The sequence below is a fragment of the Procambarus clarkii genome, chromosome 23, assembly GCF_040958095.1.
Source record: "Procambarus clarkii isolate CNS0578487 chromosome 23, FALCON_Pclarkii_2.0, whole genome shotgun sequence".
Classification (NCBI taxonomy): Eukaryota; Metazoa; Arthropoda; class Malacostraca; order Decapoda; family Cambaridae; genus Procambarus; species Procambarus clarkii.
In genome coordinates, this window is record NC_091172.1 from 15683358 (window position 1) to 15706819 (window position 23462).

The window sequence follows — 23462 nt, forward strand, 5'->3', positions numbered from 1 at the left end:
AAGAGAGTAGTGCTCAGAACACTACCCTGGGGCACACCTTCGTATTGATGAAAAGAGGCAGAGAGAGAGCGGTAACAATTCGCACCCGAAAGGAACGACGAGAGAGGAAGCTGCGGAGAAAAGAGAGGGAGATGACCACGAAGGCCAAAAGAATGAAGTTGAGATAGAATATGATATCGCCAAGTGGTGTCGTAAGCCTTTTCCAGGTCAAAAAGAATGGCAACAACGGAGGTCTCCACAGTAAAAGAAGTACGAATATAGACCTCCAAGTTCACCAGGACATCTGTCGTGCTGCGGCACTTGCGGAAACCAAATTGAGAAGGGGAGAGGAGGTGAGGGTGTTCCAGGAACCACATCAGAAGAACGTTGAACGTTCAAAGAGTTTGCAGACACAACTAGTGAGGGCAATAGGGCCAAAGTCCTTAGGGGATGTTCCCAGAGAACCTGGTTTGCGAACAGGGAGGACAACGGCTTCGAACCAGTCTCAGGGACTGAGGACGACTCCCAGATCCGATTATACAGACTCGGTAAATACCGAGACGTGCACGGAGGGAGATGGCGAAGCATCTCATAATGAATACCATCGAAGCCCGCCGCCGTAGAACCGCAGAGGGCCAGGGCAGACCGAAGTTCAGAGAGAGAGAGAGAGAGAGAGAAGGGATCGTTATAGAGAAGGCTAAGATGAGGACAGAAATCCAAAGGACAAGATTCAAGGATAGGTTTACGAAGAAGGAAAGATTTCGGAAGACGAAAACCAGAGCTAACAGAAGAAAAGTGGGAACCCAGTTCGGTAGCGACCTGCAACGGCTCCGCCACAAGAGTACCACGGAGGTGAAGGACTGGTAAGACATAAGGAACGAACTTACCCGCTATCTTGCAGATTCGCTTCTAGATCTGCGGCAGTGTCAGGCGTAATGGTGGAGACATAAGACGCCCAACATTCACGTTTAGCCATACAGATGGCCCTATGGGCCACTGCACTCGCCTTCCGAAATAAAAGAAAAGAATCGGCCGTCTGCCGGCGGCGGTGTCTCTTCCAGGCTGCACGCTTACAGCGGACAGCCCGAGCACAGTCTGTATTCTACCAGGGAACGCACTTCCGTGGGCCCTGAGAGGAAGAGCTAGGAATAGAGCAACCCGTTCTCGCAAATTCGTAAAGTCAATATTGACTTATTAACTACGTGAATAGGTGATATACTAAACATAATAGATACCCTTAAAAAGATTCATAGAAAACACCGACCTTACCTAACCTTGTTAGTATCTTAAGATAAGCATCTTATTGCTTCGTAATTACAATTATTACTTACCCTATACCTATTATAGGTTAGGTAATAATTGTAATTACGAAGCTATAAGATGCTTATCTTAAGATACTAACAAGGTTAGGTAACGTCGGTGTTTTCTATGAATCTTTTTAAGGGTATCTATTATGTTAAGTATGTCACCTGTGCACATATTTAATAAGTCAATATTGACTTATTAAATTTGCGAGAACGGGTTGGAATAGAGTTGGGGGCAGCGTCGAAGACGGTGTCATGAAAAAGGAGGAGAGAGCGAGGGAGAGGCAGAAGGGGGAGGTCAGACTGAGCAGCACTGAGGGGTAAATAGGTTCCAGTCTGCCTTAACAAACTGCCACCTAGGGAAGGGTGAAAAGAGAAAAATGTAACAAGGATGGGGAAATGGTCACTGCCATGGAGGTCATCAAGAACCTGCCACGTGAAATCTAAGTAAAGAGAAGAAGAGCAAAGAGAAAGATCAAGACAGGAAAGTGTGCGAGTCCGAGAGTCCCAATGAGTGGGCTCACAGAATTCAGAAGAGACAGTGAAGAAGAGAGGATAAACGGCTCAAGAAGGCGACCCCGGGTGTTCGTCAGAACATCAACCCAAAGAGAATGACGACAATTGAAATCACCCAGCAGGAGCACAGGCTCCGGGAAGGAGTCCAGGAGGCGTTTCAGATCTGGAAGAGAAAGCGGGATACTTGGGGGGAGATAAATGGTATAAACTGTGTACCATTTCCCCACAAAGATACGAGCAGCAGAACAATGTAGAGGCAAAGGAAAAAGTAAGGGGACAAAGGGAACATCAGTACGAATCAAGAGAGCAGAAGAATTAGGAGCCCCAGCAACAGCTGGTGGGGGGGGGGGTGGAGAGAAAGGAATAGCCACGAAAACGACCAGGACGAGCACCAAGCATCAGCTCCTGGAGACAGACACAAAGGGGCGAAAACCGCGAAATCAGAAGTTGGAGTTCGAGGAAATTGGCGTAATAACCTCGAACGTTCCATTGCAGAATAGACATCGACGAGAAGAGAAAGGACAACAACAGAGAACAAGGAAGAAACAAAGGCAAAAGAGCAATATAGCACGTTAAAGAATATCAGGGTCGGGATCAGGGTCAGCAAAGTCAGGATTCAACCCGTTCTTGCAAATTCGTAAAGTCAATATTGACTTATTAACTACGTGCATAGGTGATATACTAAACATAATAGATACCCTTAAAAAGATTCATAGAAAACACCGACCTTACCTAACCTTGTTAGTATCTTAAGATAAGCATCTTATTGCTTCGTAATTACAATTATTACTTAACCTATACCTATTATAGGTTAGGTAATAATTGTAATTACGAAGCTATAAGATGCTTATCTTAAGATACTAACAAGGTTAGGTAAGGTCGGTGTTTTCTATGAATCTTTTTAAGGGTATCTATTATGTTAAGTATGTCACCTATGCACATATTTAATAAGTCAATATTGACTTATTAAATTTGCGAGAACGGGTTGCAGGATTAGGGGGCATGGGTAAACTGAGCAAAGACGGAGGGAAGGAAGCGGGAGAACAGACCAGAGGTGGGCGGGCGGGGTCCGGAGGAGGAGGAGACAACGGAGAGGAGCAGTTAAGGACATCAGCAGGAGGAGGGGGAGTAGAAAGAGGAGAGTGCACCTCAGCAAGAGCAGCAACCAAGAGGAGCAGTTAAGGACATCAGCAGGAGGAGGAGGAGTAGAAAGAGGAGAGTGCATCTCAGCAAGAGCAGCAACCGAGAAGGAAGCTGGGACCAAAGAAACCTCCATAGCAGGAACAGGGGGCGCAACCACCGAAATGGGAGGGGAAGGAGCGATAGAGGCAGAAGTAGGGGCCGAGGAAGAAAGCGAAACAACCTTACCTGCCAGGGAGGAGGAAGGAGAGGAGCCAGCCTTATGCTTCTGACATAAAGAGACAGGCGTCCCAGCAACTACGTACTGGGCAACGGATTTTAGCGTCTCAACAGGAGAAGCTGAACGAGAGCACACACGACGGCCGTTTGGAGAGCGATGGACATCAGCCCGCACCGACAGGCGGCGGGGAGAGTCAAGAGACGGAGGGGAAGGAGGAACGAAGGGAGACGAGGAAGAAGACACAGGAGACAAGACAGACCGGGTAGAAAGGAGGGGAACCCCAGACAGAGGAGCAGGAAGTGGATCCTTCGGGACAGAACTCAAAGGAACTGAGGAGGGGCAGTGGGCATATCAGGGTCCAAGGCCCGGAAACGGTTGTGAGTCTGAGGAAGGTGGGAAGGATGAGGAGAAGAAGAGCGCAACACGCGAGCATAAGAGATATTAGCATAAGGCGGGAGCCGGCGAACCTGGCGCCTCGCCTCAGGAAAAGATAAAAGCTCCCGGTGCTTCAAGTTGAGGACGGCTGCCTCAAGCTTGTAATGGACACAGGCACGGGAGAAGATAGGATGGGCCTCACCAAAGGTCGAGGCAATGAGCTCGGGGAGAAGTGCACTCCGACTTAAAGTGACCTTCGCCACCACACAAAGGACAGAGAGAGACAGTCCCGGAGCAGTGGAGGGCACCATGCCCAAACCTCCAGCACTTGTTGCAGAGCCGAGGAGAAGGAATGTACTCCTGGACAGAGCACCTGGCACCAGCAAGAATGACAGAGGGTGGAAGGGTCCTACCATCAAAGGTAATCTTCACAACCCGGAGGGGTTGACGGCGACTACCACGAGGGGGACGAGTAAACGTGTCCACCTGGAGAATAGAATGGCCCTGGGCAGCGAGGATATGTCGAATATCGTCGTGGCAGTCTCGCAGGTCACAACATGGGGCGAGAGGAGAATAGTGCCAACACTGGCGTTCAACTGAACGTTCTTTGAGACCCGAACAGGGGTCTCGCCAAGGCAGGATAAGGCAGCCAAGCGGGAAGCTGCATCCTGAGAAGGAGCAGCAACGACACGTGTACCGAGACGAGTGGGGTTGAAGATAACAGTGGCATCCACGGAATCAACAAGATGTCGATGGAGGGAGAAATCGTCAGGAGGCGCAGAATCAAGAGGGAGGAGATCAAAATATTTGACCCACGAAGCGGGACCAAACAAAGCTTGATAGGTATCAGAACGGGAAGGAATCAAGCGAGGGCGGCCGTGACGAGGACGGCGTTGAGAACCCCCAGAGAGAGAGGGGTTAAAAGGCGCAGTAGTTACAACTAGAGATTTATCCGCATCAGGGGACGAGGTAGTCACCACTGGGGGCTGCGGGTTCGACCCAACTACAGAAGAGGGAGGGGAGCCGAGGGGAGGAGTCAGAGAGGCCAAAGGAGGAGCAAGGTCAGGGCCCAATGCAGTGGAGGCTACAGAGCCTGGTCTTGCAACACGGACTGAATCGGGGGCTTGGTCGCCCACCCCACGAGCCTGAGAGGGTAAAGGAGAAACAGATATCATCGCTACGAAAAATAAACATTCATTCACGAATGTGCCCCCACACCCACCATGGAGCCATAATTAGAGGCAGGACACCCAACAAGAAGCTATCGCTGATCATGCCGGGGCCTCCTAGGGGTGCTTCGTGAGTATACGCCCCACAAACGCCACCTTAAGAACCGACAGTCCTTCGAGATCGGGTTCAGTGATGAAAGGGGGATTGACAATAAAAGGTTCCCCTCGCTCTCGACATTGGGTACTACAGTTCTACGGGTGCAAGAGTATGCCTCCTCAAGCACCCGGGCGTCAAAATAGAAGAAGTCCAAGGGAAGAACCAGAACAAGCAAAAGGTCGGCAGGAAACGGCAAGTAAATAGGAGAAGAGGGGGGAGAAAAACGAAACAGAAGGAAAAGGAAAAGTTGCTCAGCATAATTGGAGAGGACGGCAGCAGGAGCACAAGGCTAGAAAAGGACGGAGGACTGTCCCAAGGAGCATCACACTCCGGCAGCCGCCCACTAAGCCCCCCTCACGGCATCAACGAGCTGAGCGGGGAGGGGGGACCATTTATCGAATCATTTGAAGTTTTCTCTGCCATCGCTCACTCCTTCAACACTGCACTTAAACCAAACAAAAAAATGAATCTGTCCTAGAAGACTGCGCTAATCACTTGCTCGGTCTGATCTAACTTACCTGACAAGTCGGATTCTGCTGGGGATGCCAATTATGTTACGGCCCCACTTAGCCAGTAACCGGGTTCTTTCCATTTAAACTTTCAATGGAGCCTTAGTGCCTCGTCTTACCAAATCCATCCCCGAGTTGGATTAAGGTAAGATATTAAGAACTGGCAGTAATAGTCAATCCAACAGGAGTGGGGTAAAGAACATTAAACAAACCCATCACCATGTGTACTTCTTACTATATACTCCTATTACTTATGTACAACACCACCGCAGGTGTCACTTTCACACAGTATACTACAAAAGAACTTCTGCGATCCTCAATACTGGTGAATCCACTTCTATCTCCTATTGTACAACACTCAAGGTACCCTCCCTGAGCCCTTCTTCTCGGGCACTCACGCCGGCGAGTCCAGCTTTCTCAGTAAATCACAGGCCAGTCTTCCACAGCATTACCATAGTGTCAAAATACCACTTCAACTCTCCAGCAACATGCTGGCTGGCTTCCCCAAAAGGCTTCGTCTGTAAAAAGCCTCAACTTAGAGGACAGATGGACGTTAATTCCATCTAGTAACAACTGGGCCATCCCAGGATAAGTCATTCCAATCACCAATACTTCACTGGTTATCATAGACAATTAACAGTCTCCACCTACTCGGCCCAATGAAAAAAGTCTCTAGTTCAGGACATTCTTGGGTAAACTGACTTGTCGACCAAGGCTTGTCCAGTCAAAGGCTTTTTACTCCTCATCACTTCTGAAGAGTGAAAATTCATTATTCCAATTTTTCTTTGCTTTCTTTATTACCTAGGTTGCCTAGCCTCTCCATACTCCCTTATTCCATTGTAGCCCTGGCTTTGACTGTCTACAAGTGCAAATTATTACTTTCAGTGTACCTGAGAATACCTGAAAGCAATCTACCTCATTTTTTTGTTTGTTGTGTTTGTTTTGTATATATTTTTCCCCCCTCTCATATCAAAATGTTTTTTTGATTGCCTCTCGTCTTTTCTTCCTACAACCAGCCCTCTTATGCAAACGAGTATAGACCCAGAACTAAACCTGTTATCTAGTATCTATGACAATCATCACTAATGATCAAAATTGCAGATAATACACAGCACATTATGTAAACAATGTATTAACACAATCACAATGTATCTAACTTTAATGTAAGGTCTTTAAGCAAACACTTTGATGATGTTAGTGTCTTCTTGAGGTTGTCTCGAGATGATTTCGGGGCTTTAGTGTCCCCGTGGCCTGGTCCTCGACCAGGCCTCCACCCCCAGGAAGCAGCCCGTGACAGCTGACTAACACCCAGGTACCTATTTACTTCTAGGTAACAGGGGCATTCAGGGTGAAAGAAACTTTGCCCATTTGTTTCTGCCTCGTGCGGGAATCGAACCCGCGCCACAGAATTACGAGTCCTGCGCACTATCCACCAGGCTACGAGGCCCCTCAATCTTGTTCTTGATTCATACTGTTGACAAATTCTCCACTGTTATACTTACGGAAACGTGGTTAAAAGACGATACTACTCAACTCTTTAACATGCCTAACTACTCAGCAATTCACAACTGTTGACCAATTCAGAGAGGGGGTGGTACTGCTCTTTACTACCACCAAGAACTGACATGCTTAAAAGTAATTAGAACTAGACTCCTGTGGAGAGTATATCTTTGTCTGTTTCAGAGTCAAGGGTGCCGAGACTGTCCTGACAGTCTCGTCAGGAGCAGTCTATAGAATTCCTAACACTGATGCGTCTGAATTCAACTCTAACCTTAGAAATCTAATACTAGATAACAGATTGAACAAAACCATTTATTTATTTCAGGAGACTTTAATATTGACCTCTGAGAGCCTGATAACCCTCCTGCTGCTAGTTTCCTCAACTGTATGAATTCCTGCTTCCTCATACCCTTAATCACTAGACCTACTAGACTCACTGATAGTACCGCCACGGCTCTTGACCACATCTGGACCAACATAACCTCTCCACTTACTTCAGGGATAATCATTGATAGAACCACTTACCATTACCCCACATTTCTCCCAACATTAACAAACCACCTCTAGAGACAAGGAAGATAAGCTTTAGGCTACACAATGAAACTTCTATAGACAATTTTATTGCTGCTGCTGCTAATATCAACTGGGAGACTGAATTAGGTAACAGTGAACATCAACCTAGCAGTGCAAACATTTCTTCAGAAAACTCCGAGCCTCTATAACACCCACAGTCCTATACTAACAAAACAAGTCACAACTAAATGGTTAAACACTCCATGTCTTACAAATGGTACACTTAAATCTATTAATACAAAACATTACCTCGAGAACAAGCATAGGTTAGGGTCGTCTCCAAAGAATTTTCAAAGATTTACTCATCAATGCGGTCTAAAATAATTAGGAGAGCTAAAATAAAATATTACGAAAATAAATTTACCCAACTTAAGGGCAACATTAAGAAAACTTGGAGCACTATTTCCCAAATATTAAGATAGACAAAGATCCTGAATAAATAAAAACAATACTCTTATCCAATGACAATCGTCTGCTTTCAGCCTCTTGACACTGCTATTGAATTCAATAGGTTCTTTTCATCCAATGGGACATCCCTTGCTAATGATATTCCATCGCTCCTAACTAGTGTTAGCAACTACCTTACAGTTAACTATCCAGAGTCTCTCTACCTAACTCCCGCTAATTCCACTGATGTCAATGCGATAATCCTTTCTCTTAAAACAAAGTCTAGTGCCCTTGATGACTTTCCATCTGCAATTTACAAAAAAGCCTCCAGATTTCTAGCTCCTGCCATTGCATTGCTCTTCAACAAATCTTTGAACTCCAAACCTTTCCGGATATTCTAAAAAATGCGAGAGTTAACCCCAGTCCATAAATGTAGTGATCTCACTGATGTCTATCTTGAGGTTATCTCGAGATGATTTCGGGGCTTTTAGTGTCCCCGTGTAATTGTAATTTTAGTGTAATTGTCATCATTTACAATTACAGACCTATTTCAATTTTGCCAACCTTGTCAAAAATATTTGAAAAGCTAATCTACAAGCATCTTTACTCTTATCTAGCCAAAACAATATACTCTTATCAATATGGTTTCAGACCCCCAGAAAAGTACTAACGATGCACTGATTAGTATGATTAACTTGATACATACAGTCTGAGGTCACTCCCTGATATATCTTCAGCCTTACCTTACTGACAGGCTCCAATATGTTTGTGAATAATTTTATTTCTCTTACCATACCCATAACCATTATTGTTCCACAGGGCAGCATACTTGGCCCCTCTCCTCTTTCATCTACATTAATGACTTTTCAAATGCCTCTCAACACCTCAAACTAATCTTATTTGGTTATGACAACCTTCATTTTCTCCAGTCCTGACCCTCTTGCTCTAAATGTCACAGTGAATACTGAACTAAAGTCCATCTTTGGCTAACTGCTAACAAACTCACCCTTAACACTGACAAAACTTTATATTTTATTTGGTAATAAATCCTCAAATGATATTAACCTAAGCATAAACACTATCCAAATTAGTAACAAAGTTGATGGTAAATTCGTTGGTGTCCTCATCGATAACAAGCTTAATTTCCAGGGACACATTCTAAATATAGCAAAAAAACTTTCTAAAACTGTTGGCATTCTAAGATCAGATATTTTGTACCTCGCCCTGCCCTGGTGACACTATTGCTCTCTCATCTATCCTTATCTCAACTATGGTATTTGTGCTTGGGGTTCTACTACCCAAAATCACTTACGTCCTCTAATTACTCAACACAAAGCTGCTATTAGAACAATATCCAACTCTGGCCCCAGACATCACTCGGTACCCTTACTCAGATTTCTGAATATTTTAGATATTAAGTCACTGCACATCCCCTAATGTGTATTTTATATATTTAAAACTCTGAACTGTAATGTCTATCCTGACCTGAAAAGCTTCCTAGAAGATTGTAACAGAACCCATGGGCACCACATCAGAAACAAATACCTATTTGATATTCCAAGAGTGCGACTTAAACTAGAAATGTTCTACAAATCAAGGGACCCAGAATGTGGAATGACCTTCCCAATCATGTCAAAGGCTGTACCTCTCTCAACCACTTATGATAAAAACCAAGTACTACCTGATAAACTCCATGTAACCTAACCTTACCCCAAAATGTCAACCTATGTCTTGCTATGTTAAACAATGCTGTTTGTTGACCAACTTGCATAATTGCTATTTTCTGCCATGTTCCCCACCTTTTTATATTCATTTTTTCAACAATTTACTTAATGCTCAATAACTATTAAGTTTTAGTCAATAGTTATGCATAACTCAATAGTTATGCTCAATAACTATTAAGTTTTACTTTAGTTTTAAAGTAGTTTTTCCCCCCTCACACTTTGCCCAAAACGCAATGCGTATCATTGGCTTTAGGTATTGTATGTACTAGCTTTATCTTTATATCCAACATTATGTTTGTCACTCAACTTCAATGTATGTACCTTTACCTGAATAAAAAATCTAAATCTAAAATCTAAATTGTTAAGTAAGAAGGAAACTATACATACACAAGTATCAGTAAGAACACAGTCATCCACCAGGGAACAGAAAATAGGGTCGGGTGTCTTCAACAGATGGCGTTGACATCCTCACAAGGGAGGAGCTACGATGATTAAAGAAAACATCTCACAACCCTGGAGAAGAGAAGAAACAGAAGAGATGGTCATAACATGAAAGATACTGAAGGGAATAGGAAAGGTTAACAAGAACCTCTTTCAAATGAAAGAAAGTTTGTACAAGAATACATAAGTGGAACACATTTGGGAACGCAAATGAATTGAATGAACGTAAGGTAACAAGTGTTGACTCTTAGCCTGTACGTGTGGTCAACATGTGTCGACTACACACATACTGTACGGGTCAGGCTTGGGTACCCATGTGCATGGGAAATAGGCTTACAGGTTCCAGAAGATGACAGGAAATGTCAGCACTGTGGAGAAATGCCAGACAGACCACTGGAACATGTTGACCAAGCCACACACTAGAAAGTGACGGGACGACGACGTTTCGGTCCGTCCTGGACTATTCTAAAGTCGATTGTGAAAGAAAGTGGAATAATTCAAATCGAATTATCACAATCGACTTTAGAATGGTCCAGGACGAACCGAAACGTCGTCGTCCCTTCACTTTCTAGTTTGTGGTTTGGTCTACATATTTCAGCCATGTTATTGCGACTCCTCGTCTGCACGGGAACATTATCTAACACAGTGCAGAGTTACAAACCCCTTTAAGGTTTCAACTTGGATTCAACCGAGCAGAAGTTGTTAAACACAGGGACAAAATCTTTAGTGACCATGCGAGTCAAATACTCATACTTCGCCCAAGTTAAACAGAAACAAGCAACACGAGTGGAATGGGCTAGAAAAGTTGTCTAAGTCACCGTTATTGCCTGTTATCTCCCTCCGCCCCAGTCTATACTGCGAACAATGTAAAAACTAGCTTAATATAAAATATATGTTAGAAAAGGTAGTAACTAAAAGATAGTGACTAGGTGTAACCAGTGTCACTATCTAAGCGCACATAAAGTAATGCCTATTTATTGCCTGTCTATACCTCCTCATCACAATCGACTTGAGAATGGTCCAGGACGGACCGAAACGTCGTCGTCCCTTCAACTTCTAGTGTGTGGTCTGGTCAACAAAGTAATGCATTCAACATACATAATGACACTGGTATAGATATATTTAGTCAGATACTGTAATGTATACTAAGAACGCACTAACAAATTAATTATCAGGAATAAGTAGGACAACCACCCACACAGTGGCAAGGAATTAATGTAATAGTCAACCAAGCTTAAATGTCAAGAAATATTCCACCTATTCTCAGCATTTATAAACCTTGAAAAATCACTACAATAAGTTTACATTAAATGCTGCGTAATCAGGCACAAAACTAAGAATAAAAGCTAACTTATATCAGAGCGCTCACCAAACACCCACACGCCCTGGTGACCGAAGCACCACTGACGCCTGAGGGCAGCAGCGGCCAGGCAAGTGGGGGTCGCCGCATAGCACGACTCTCCTATAATAACACACACAATTATCTCAAAACAATTGCAATACTTAGACTTTGTATGACAGGTGAATATTACATATACAATTGGTTACAATGTTTCCATTAAGCACTAATCCCCTGCATGCACATAAACTGCATTTTTTTTTTTTTTTTTTTTTTTTTTGAGATATATACAAGAGTTGTTACATTCTTGTACAACCACTAGTACGCGTAGCGTTTCGGGCAGGTCCTTAATCCTATGGTCCCTGGAATACGATCCCCTGCCGCGAAGAATCGTTTTTTCATCCAAGTACACATTTTACTGTTGCGTTAAACAGAGGCTACAGTTAAGGAATTGCGCCCAGTAAATCCTCCCCGGCCAGGATACGAACCCATGACATAGCGCTCGCGGAACGCCAGGCGAGTGTCTTACCACTACACCACGGAGACTGGTAAATTGATTAAATAAATAAATAAAATAAGGGATATGTGGGTGTCAAGAGGTGGGCGGCGGCCCGTCAACAATACACCCTCCGCCGCCAACATGGAGGACCGGGCAGGATATCGCGGGCAAGATATTTGTTCATATCGCTTCATGATAATATAGTATATGCAAACTTTGAAAACCTAAATTTACTAATATGCAAACACTCCATTACCACAAATGCAATATGCAAATACATTATCATACAGCTGCGTCTGGCTGTCACAACAAATTATTCCATTTTTCTATTACGAAACAAATTAACACCAGGCTACCAGGCTTCTACCCGACTCGCAGTCTTCAACATTAACATGTAGAAGTAAAAAATCATTGTCCTTATTTAATACTCAAAGTACGTTCAGCAATATAATATAACTGATTATATTAGTAACTGGATCACCTAGAACATAACGGCCATCCTCATCCAAAAAGCACCATCGGCCGTTCCTGCCCGAAACGTACATTATATAAGTGCCGCTTATACGAAACGGTTAGGCGTTGCGTATAAGCGGCTTTAGATATTTATTGTATGTACCGGCTCTATGTATTAATCCAAAATTATATATGTAACTCATCTTCTATGTATGTACTTTTACCTGAATAAACATTTTGATTTTTGAATTTGATAACTTTTCGGTCAAACTTGACAAAGATTTCGAACGTGCAGATAGTTAATTAAATTATAATACGCCAGGTAAAACGAAGCCCTCTGGGCAGGGAATGAAGAGCTCAACCTCACTTTCCAGCAGTCACTGAAGTCACTGTAAGCATTCTCCTGCTAATGTTTGCTCAGCCTGTCGCAGCACCTTGTCCCGTCTCTCGCTATTTGTCAAATATTGGTACTGTTCTTAAAAGATTCCTCCATTTTGCACCCGCAAGATAACCCAAAATTTTAAGGGTTGACAGATGTTAATCTTCTTGTTTGATAAGCTGTTCACTTGAGACAGTTAAGCAAGTCCCAGCTGTGTCTGGGTACAAGTGACAGGATGAACAACCCAGCGGGTTTTCTTCCTATTGGAGAGTGTTGTACATGCTGCTATGGCGGTGTGTCCACTCACAGGATGAGTGGCGCTGCCCGATAAACTCGCCCCTCGGGGTAAAATTTAAACAAAAATTTAAGCATTCTCCTTCGGACCCGTCTGTATATTCCTGGTCTCCCCACGCCACACACCAACACTGAAAATGGACGCTTTTATCCAACAACCATTGACTTTTATTAGCGAAGCCTGGTACAATCTCAGTATCTCTCTCTCTCTCTCTCTCTCTCTCTCTCTCTCTCTCTCTCTCTCTCTCTCTCTCTCTCTCTCTCTCTCTCTCTCTCTCTCTCTCTCTCTCTCTCTCTCTCTCTCTTTCTCTCTCTCTCTCTCTCACATTATTTCGTTATTTTTTATCTTCTCCTCCAGACATACGCCGCCGACATTTTCTTTGCGCAGAGCTGGAAGGACTGGAGGCTGAGGCTTCCAGATAACATGACCCACGAGTATCGCCTCCTGCCTGTCGCCTGGCTCAAGGTAAGGTGCTCCCCTCACCTGGCTCAAGGTGCTCCCCCTCACCTGGCTCAAGGTGCTCCCCCTCACCTGGCTCAAGGTGCTCCCCCTCACCTGGCTCAAGGTGCTCCCCTCACCTGGCTCAAGGTGCTCCCCCTCACCTGGCTCAAGGTGCTCCCCTCACCTGGCTCAAGGTGCTCCCCTCACCTGGCTCAAGGTGCTCCCCCTCACCTGGCTCAAGGTGCTCCCACTCACCTGGCTCAAGGTAAGGTGCTCCCCTCACCTGGCTCAAGGTGCTCCCCCTCACCTGGCTCAAGGTAAGGTGCTCCCCTCACCTGGCTCAAGGTGCTCCCCCTCACCTGGCTCAAGCTGCTCCCCCTCACCTGGCTCAAGGTAAGGTGCTCCCCCTCACCTGGCTCAAGGTGCTCCCCCTCACCTGGCTCAAGGTGCTCCCCCTCACCTGGCTCAAGGTGCTCCCCCTCACCTGGCTCAAGGTAAGGTGCTCCCCTCACCTGGCACAAGGTAAGGTGCTCCCCTCACCTGGCTCAAGGTAAGGTGCTCCCCCTCACCTGGCTCAAGGTGCTCCCCCTCACCTGGCTCAAGGTGCTCCCCCTCACCTGGCTCAAGGTAAGGTGCTCCCCCTCACCTGGCTCAATGTGCTCCCCCTCACCTGGCTCAAGATAAGGTGCTCCCCTCACCTGGCACAAGGTAAGGTGCTCCCCTCACCTGGCTCAAGGTAAGGTGCTCCCCCTCACCTGGCTCAAGGTGCTCTCCCTCACCTGGCTCAAGGTAAGGTGCTCCCCTCACCTGGCTCAAGGTAAGGTGCTCCCCTCACCTGGCTCAAGGTAAGGTGCTCCCCCTCACCTGGCTCAAGGTAAGGTGCTCCCCTCACCTGGCTCAAGGTAAGGTGCTCCCCCTTACCTGGCTCAAGGTAAGGTGCTCCCCTCACCTGGCTCAAGGTAAGGTGCTCCCCCTCACCTGGCTCAAGGTAAGGTGCTCCCCCTCACCTGGCTCAAGGTAAGGTGTTCCCCTCACCTGGCTCAAGGTGCTCCCCTCACCTGGCTCAAGGTAAGGTGCTCCCCCTCACCTGGCTCAAGGTAAGGTGCTCCCCTCACCTGGCTCAAGGTAAGGTGCTCCCCCTTACCTGGCTCAAGGTAAGGTGCTCCCCTCACCTGGCTCAAGGTAAGGTGCTCCCCCTCACCTGGCTCAAGGTAAGGTGCTCCCCCTCACCTGGCTCAAGGTAAGGTGTTCCCCTCACCTGGCTCAAGGTGCTCCCCTCACCTGGCTCAAGGTAAGGTGCTCCCCCTCACCTGGCTCAAGGTAAGGTGCTCCCCTCACCTGGCTCAAGGTAAGGTGCTCCCCCTTACCTGGCTCAAGGTAAGGTGCTCCCCTCACCTGGCTCAAGGTAAGGTGCTCCCCCTCACCTGGCTCAAGGTAAGGTGCTCCCCCTCACCTGGCTCAAGGTAAGGTGTTCCCCTCACCTGGCTCAAGGTGCTCCCCTCACCTGGCTCAAGGTAAGGTGCTCCCCCTCACCTGGCTCAAGGTAAGGTGCTCCCCTCACCTGGCTCAAGGTAAGGTGCTCCCCTCACCTGGCTCAAGGTAAGGTGCTCCCCCTCACCTGGCTCAAGGTAAGGTGCTCCCCCTCACCTGGCTCAAGGTAAGGTGCTCCCCTCACCTGGCTCAAGGTGCTCCCCTCACCTGGCTCAAGGTAAGGTGCTCCCCCTCACCTGGCTCAAGGTAAGGTGCTCCCCTCACCTGGCTCAAGGTAAGGTGCTCCCCCTCACCTGGCTCAAGGTAAGGTGCTCCCCTCACCAGGCTCAAGGTGCTCCCCCTCACCTGGCTCAAGGTAAGGTGCTCCCCCTCACCTGGCTCAAGGTAAGGTGCTCCCCCTCACCTGGCTCAAGGTAAGGTGCTCCCCCTCACCTGGTTCAAGGTAAGGTGCTCCCCCTCACCTGGCTCAAGGTAAGGTGCTCCCCCTCACCTGGCTCAAGGTAAGGTGCTCCCCTCACCTGGCTCAAGGTGCTCCCCTCAATTGGCTCAAGGTAAGGTGCTCCCCCTCACCTGGCTCAAGGTAAGGTGCTCCCCTCACCTGGCTCAAGGTAAGGTGCTCCCCCTCACCTGGCTCAAGGTAAGGTGCTCCCCTCACCTGGCTCAAGGTGCTCCCCTCACCAGGTTCAAGGTGCTCCCCTCACCTGGCTCAAGGTGCTCCCCTCACCTGGCTCAAGGTGCTCCCCTCACCTGGCTCAAGGTGCTCCCCTCACTTGGCTCAAGGTAAGGTGCTCCCCTCACCTGGCTCAAGGTAAGGTGCTCCCCTCACCTAGCTCAAGGTAAGGTGCTCCCCTCACCTGGCTCAAGGTAAGGTGCTCCCCCTCACCAGGCTCAAGGTAAGGTGCTCCCCTCACCTGGCTCAAGGTAAGGTGCTCCCCCTTACCTGGCTCAAGGTAAGGTGCTCCCCCTTACCTGGCTCAAGGTAAGGTGCTCCCCTCACCTGGCTCAAGGTAAGGTGCTCCCCCTCACCTGGCTCAAGGTAAGGTGCTCCCCCTCACCTGGCTCAAGGTAAGGTGCTCCCCTCACCTGGCTCAAGGTAAGGTGCTCCCCTCACCTGGCTCAAGTTAAGGTGCTCCCCTCACCTGGCTCAAGGTAAGGTGCTCCCCTCACCTGGCTCAAGGTAAGGTGCTCCCCCTCACCTGGCTCAAGGTAAGGTGCTCCCCCTCACCTGGCTCAAGGTAAGGTGCTCCCCTCACCTGGCTCAAGGTAAGGTGTTCCCCCTCACCTGGCTCAAGGTAAGGTGCTCCCCTCACCTGGCTCAAGGTAAGGTGCTCCCCCTCACCTGGCTCAAGGTAAGGTGCTCCCCCTCACCTGGCTCAAGGTAAGGTGTTCCCCTCACCTGGCTCAAGGTAAGGTGCTCCCCCTCACTAGGTTTAATGAGAGTCACTGTACCCTTCATCTATTGTATGGAAAGTCACTCTGCCCTTCATCTATTGTGGGGAGTCACTCTACCCTATATCTAGTGTAAGGAAAGTCACTCTACCCTATATCTAGTGTAAGGAAAGTCACTCTACCCTTTACATAGTGTAAGGAAAGTCACTCTACCCTTCATCTGGCTTAAGGAAAGTCACTTATCTACCCTTTACCTAGTGTAAGGAAAGTCACTCTACCCTTCATCTGGTTTAAGGAGCGTCACTGCTCTCTTCATCTAGTTTAAGGAGCGTCACTGCACTCTTCATCTTGTTTAAGGAGAGTCACTCTACCCTTCAACTGAATGAAAATATGTAATTGATACTAAGTTAATCTAAAGTACTTAGCATAATCCCCAGGAGGACAACACAAGAGGCTGTTGTGGGATGCGTCCGTGATGCTCGGCGTTACTATGGCAACATCTCCTCAGCATCTGGGTTTTAAAGGTGTTGCTTTTTCCTCAGGACAGGTGGGCAAGTTTGCCCAGCCCAGGGGACATGTCTTGGGTAATCATCCACCTCCACGCACACCATCCTTGTGAACCACAGTGTACGTAAACCAGCCATAACTCAACCTCTTGGGCTGGGCGATAGAGTGACGGTCTTGCTCTGTGCAGGTCGGCGTTCAATCCCCGACCGTGCAAGTGGTTGGGCACCTTTCCTTCCCTCCCGTCCTATCCTAGATACCTTATCCTCACCAAGTGCTATATAGTCGTAAGGGCTTTCTCCTGATAATTACCTTAAACCAGTCCGTCGTCATCAGGTCAAAGGGCCGCCAGGTTCACAATTTACAAGTCAAATATTGACTTATTAAATTCTACGTAAGTCAGTATTTGACTTATAGCTTGGCCTGGGGGATGGGTTGAAAAAAGAGGAAGTTGTAAAAGTGGTGACCACCAACGACCCCATTACTGTTGTTAACTGCAGTGTCAGAATATATTGGTTTGCCCAGTATACCCATAATTATAACAAATGATGTATATATCTATCTTCACCATCTTCCCTACCCTTCACATCCCCCAACCCTTCACCACCATCACTCAGTTACATTCTACCTTCCTCAAGACCATGAGAGGACACCCAGCACACCGCCCCGGCCATCACTGGAACATAACAGTTGGGGGTGAACTGCAGCGGACCTCTTGGCCCATGTGCCACTTCACTTCACTCTCCATTATATATTCCGTTCCAGCAGCTACATTGTACTCTTTACGTGCCACCTTTTGGGTGGCTTCAATAATCAATCAATGTAGATTGTATTCACTTCTACTCTGCCTTTGAAAATGTTGACATGGTCAACGAAACATATCTCTTAGCGTCATGGTCATAATAGAACTGTAAAATAAACGTTTGAGAGGTAATGCATTCATATTCCTTGTCCAGTGAAGTCCATAAGAAATATGGAGAAGATTCGTCCTTGAATCTTTGGTCTCATCCTTCCTGACATATTCACTAACATGTCTACAACAAAGACTGCTGCCAAAACATACAAAAAATAATATAACAAATATAAAACTTCAATTAACAATTATAACAATATAGCACAGTCTTAGACTTCATAATACTAATGAATATATCAGGCGCTAACACCCGTGTGTTCCCCAGGACATATGGCGGCCGGACTCCTTCTTCAAGAACGCCAAGGCGGTCACCTTCCAAGAAATGACTATCCCTAACCACTACATCTGGCTCTACCAGGACAACACTATCCTCTACATGGTCAAGTGAGTACCCCTCCTCCTCCTCTTGTTCTAACCACTACATCTGGCTCTACCAAGACAACACTATCCTCTACATGGTCAAGTGAGTACCTCTCCTCCTCCTCTTGTTCATATCCTCACTTCAAAACAACATTTAATTTTTTTTTTTACATTTTATTAATTTTTTTACATTGTATTAATTTTTTACTATTTATTGATTTTTTACATTGGTTATTTTTTTATATTTTATTAATTTGTTACGTTTTATTTTATATATTTTTTTACATTTCATTAATTTATTATAAATTTTATTAATTTACTTTAATTGTGAATTTGTTTAACATTTTGTTAATTTTTTTACATTTCATTGTGTTTATATATATATATATATATATATATATATATATATATATATATATATATATATATATATATAAATATGTCGTACCTAGTAGCCAGAACGTACTTCTCGGCCTACTATACAAGGCCCGATTTGCCTAATAAGCCAAGTTTTCCTGAATTATTATATTTTCTCAATTTTTTTCTTATGAGATGATAAAGCAACCCATTTCATTATGTATGAGGTCAATATTTTTTTATTGGAGTTAAAATTAACGTTGATATATGACCAAACCTAACCAACCCTACCTAACCTAACCTATCTTTTTAGGTTAGGTTAGGTTAGTTAGCCGAAAAAGTTAGGTTAGGTTTGGTTTAGTAGGTTAGGTAGTCGAAAAACAATTAATTCATGAAATCTTGGCTTATTAGGCAAATCGGGCCTTGCATAGTAGGCAGAGAAGTGCGTTCTGGCTATTAGGTACGACATATATATATATATATATATATATATATATATATATATATATATATATATATATATATATATATATATATATATATATATATATATATATATATATATATATATATGTGTGTGTGTGTGTGTGTGTGTGTGTGTGTGTGAGTAAATCACAAAAATTAACACGTTATAAAATAACTCTCCAAAGTTCATTTTCACATTTTTATTTATAGTCTGATGACTAAAAGCGTTTCGCATAATTATCTATCGATAATTTCTGTGTTACTTGTTAAGATTTCTTTAGTGATGGTCTGGTTCTGTGAGGAGATTATATGCTCCTTGATGTAGCCCTGTTGCTTGTGCATTGTTAATCGCCTAGAAAGAGACGTTGTTGTCTTGCCTATATACTGAGATCTTTAGGGCTGACAGTCCCCAAGTGGGCATGTGAAGGCATAGACGACATTAGTTTCTTTCAAGACATTCTGTTTGGTGTTTGGAGAGTTCTTCATGAGAAGGTTGGCGGTTTTCTTGTTTTTGAAGTAAATTGTCAATTGTCTCTTCTGATTTGTGTCTGTGTGGAATAACGTTCCTATAAATAATATCTTTCAAGACACTTTCCTCCGTTTTATGAGCCATCGAAAAGAAGTTCCTGTAAAACAGTTTAATAGGGGGTATAAGTGTTATGTTAGTTGACTCTTCAGAGGTTGCATGGCGTTTCTCCTTTCTTTTTATGTTGTCTTCAACATAACCATTAGAGAATTCATTGTTGAATAGGACCTGCCTTACCCTACAGAGTTCTTCATCGACTTGCTTCCAACCAGAGCTGTGATTGAGAGCCCAGTCGATGTAAGTATCACCTCACCTGAAAACAAATGTAAGCATGAAACGGAGAACGTAAAAATTTGTCATTCAAAATGTGAGAAATCTCTTGCGAAACGCTTCTAGGCATCAGACCGTAAATAAAAATGTGAAAATGAACTTTATAGTGTTAATTTTTCAATTACCCTCGACAGTGAAGAAAAACTTAAGAAATATTGAGAAGATTCGTGTTAGAATCATTAATCTTACCCTTGCGGTCATGTTATATATATATATATATATATATATATATATATATATATATATATATATATATATATATATATATATATATATATATATATATATATATATATATATATATATATATATATATTATTAAATATCACCGAAAAAGTAAGATTAATAATTCTAACACGAATTTTCTCAATCTTTCGTACATTTCTTTTCACTGTTGGAGATAATTCAAAAATCAATTCTCCAAAATTCATTTTTATTTCTAGTCTGACGCGACACTTGAGCGCGTTTCGTAAAACTTATTACATTTTCAAAGACTTTAGTTAACACATACACAACTGAATAGAACTTACACATCTCCGATTTTGTTTATATCTACATTTGAGTGAGGTGGATGGGGTGAGGTTGTATTTAATAAGGTATTAATTTCATCAACACAAGCCAGAACATGAAACAATGGGTATTGAATAGAAGTGATTGTAGAAAGCCTATTGGTCCATATTTCTTGATGCTTCTATATTGGAGCGGAGTCTTGAGGTGGGTAGAATATAGTTGTGCATTAATTGGCTGTTGATTGCTGGTGTTGACTTCTTGATGTGTAATGCCTCGCAAACGTCAAGCCGCCTGCTATCGCTGTATCTATCGATGATTTCTGTGTTGTTTACTAGGATTTCTCTGGCGATGGTTTGGTTGTGGGAAGAGATTATATGTTCCTTAATGGAGCCCTGTTGCTTATGCATCGTTAAACGCCTAGAAAGAGATGTTGTTGTCTTGCCTATATACTGGGTTTTTTGGAGCTTACAGTCCCCAAGAGGGCATTTGAAGGCATAGACGACGTTAGTCTCTTTTAAAGCATTCTGTTTTGTGTCTGGAGAGTTTCTCATGAGTAGGCTGGCCGTTTTCCTGGTTTTATAGTAAATCGTCAGTTGTATCCTCTGATTTTTGTTTGTAGGGATAACGTTTCTATTAACAATATCTTTCAGGACCCTTTCCTCCGTTTTATGAGCTGTGGAAAAGAAGTTCCTGTAAAATAGTCTAATAGGGGGTATAGGTGTTGTGTTAGTTGTCTCTTCAGAGGTTGCATGGCGTTTCACTTTCCTTCTTATGATGTCTTCGACGAAACCATTGGAGAAGCCGTTGTTGACTAGGACCTGCCTTACCCTACAGAGTTCTTCGTCGACTTGCTTCCATTCTGAGCTGTGGCTGAGAGCACGGTCGACATATGCGTTAACAACACTCCTCTTGTACCTATCTGGGCAGTATATATATATATATATATATATATATATATATATATATATATATATATATATATATATATATATATATATATATATATTTATATATATATATATATATATTTATATATATATATATTTATATATATATATATATTTATATATATATATATATATATATATATATATATTTATATATATATATATATATTTATATATATATATATATATTTATATATATATATATATATATATATTTATATATATATATATATATATTTATATATATATATATATATTTATATATATATATATATATATATTTATATATATATATATATATATATATATATATATATATATATATATATATATATATATATATATATATATATATATATATATATATATATGTTTCATTGAATATGACCGCATATTCTGTATTTATTATTTTCTGGTTTAGGGCTTCTATCCCTCTAACTATTTTCTTAGCATCAGGGCTTAATTGAAATAGGAGTTCTCCAAAACTCATTTTCGTACTTTTAAGGTGAAGAAAAGAAGTGATTTACTATAGAGTGTATTACACTTATTTGTATAATTTGCACGACGTTTCGAACTCCATGGTTCATTCTCAAGTGAACAGATCTTACAATACTAGTTGATTTTATACCCGCATTAGGTCAGGTGATAATACAATGAAGGTGAAAACATGGGGGGATACATAAGGGATAAACATAGGGGCTGCAGAAGGCTTATTGGCCCATACGAGGCATCTCCTATCCAAACACAAAGATTAATCCAGTGTAATTGGCCTGTTATGTTGGACATTGTCTTCTGTGTTGGCATCGATATGTTCTTGTCTTGTCCTTACTCTCATGGTGGGTAGAGTAAATAGTTCCGTGATTTGGGTGTTCATGGTAGGTCGCTCTATTCTTATGTGAATTGCCTCAAGAATTTGTAATCTTCTTGAATCATGGGTTTTGTCTATTATGCAAGTATTCTTGTTCAACATTTCTCTTGTTAGAGTAATGTCATGGGCTTGTCTCATGTGATTCCTAGGGGCACCAGATTGAAGATGGCATGTCAAACGCCTCGTCAGCTTGGTCGACGTCATACCTATGTACTTACATTGAAGGTTACATCCTTCGTGGGGGCAAGTGTACATGTATACAACGCTTGACTGCTGTAGAGGGTTCTCCGTCGGCTTCGGGCTGTTTTTGATAAGGAGTTCGGAAGTCTTCTTGGTTTTGTAGAATATTATCAGGTTTATGTTTTGGTTAGGTTATGATAAACCTGATAATATTCTACAAAACCAAGAAGACTTCCGAACTCCTTATCAAAAACAGCCCGAAGCCGACGGAGAACCCTCTACAGCAGTCAAGCGTTGTATACATGTACACTTGCCCCCACGAAGGATGTAACCTTCAATGTAAGTACATAGGTATGACGTCGACCAAGCTGACGAGGCGTTTGACATGCCATCTTCAATCTGGTGCCCCTAGGAATCACATGAGACAAGCCCATGACATTACTCTAACAAGAGAAATGTTGAACAAGAATACTTGCATAATAGACAAAACCCATGATTCAAGAAGATTACAAATTCTTGAGGCAATTCACATAAGAATAGAGCGACCTACCATGAACACCCAAATCACGGAACTATTTACTCTACCCACCATGAGAGTAAGGACAAGACAAGAACATATCGATGCCAACACAGAAGACAATGTCCAACATAACAGGCCAATTACACTGGATTAATCTTTGTGTTTGGATAGGAGATGCCTCGTATGGGCCAATAAGCCTTCTGCAGCCCCTATGTTTATCCCTTATGTATCCCCCCATGTTTTCACCTTCATTGTATTATCACCTGACCTAATGCGGGTATAAAATCAACTAGTATTGTAAGATCTGTTCACTTGAGAATGAACCATGGAGTTCGAAACGTCGTGCAAATTATACAAATAAGTGTAATACACTCTATAGTAAATCACTTCTTTTCTTCACCTTAAAAGTACGAAAATGAGTTTTGGAGAACTCCTATTTCAATTAAGCCCTGATGCTAAGAAAATAGTTAGAGGGATAGAAGCCCTAAACCAGAAAATAATAAATACAGAATATGCGGTCATATTCAATGAAACATGTTTGAAAGAAAACCTGCTGCCAGTATACACCAATATATATATATATATATATATATATATATATATATATATATATATATATATATATATATATATATATATATAACTTTGTCATTAAACGCAATAGTATTGTCACTATTATTGATTTTATTTGGATATTTTAAA

The 23462-nt window shown here is 43.5% G+C and overlaps 1 protein-coding gene across 1 annotated transcript in view; it reads left to right on the forward strand.

The window, feature by feature from the left end:
* LOC138367694 (gamma-aminobutyric acid receptor subunit delta-like) overlaps positions 1-23462 on the forward strand; it is a 121058-nt gene that overhangs the window by 31148 nt on the left and 66448 nt on the right. Inside the window, exons 2-3 of the mRNA XM_069329659.1 lie at positions 13317-13424; positions 17963-18081. Coding sequence (XP_069185760.1) covers positions 13317-13424; positions 17963-18081 — 227 coding nt within the window. The remainder of the gene's footprint in view (positions 1-13316; positions 13425-17962; positions 18082-23462) is intronic.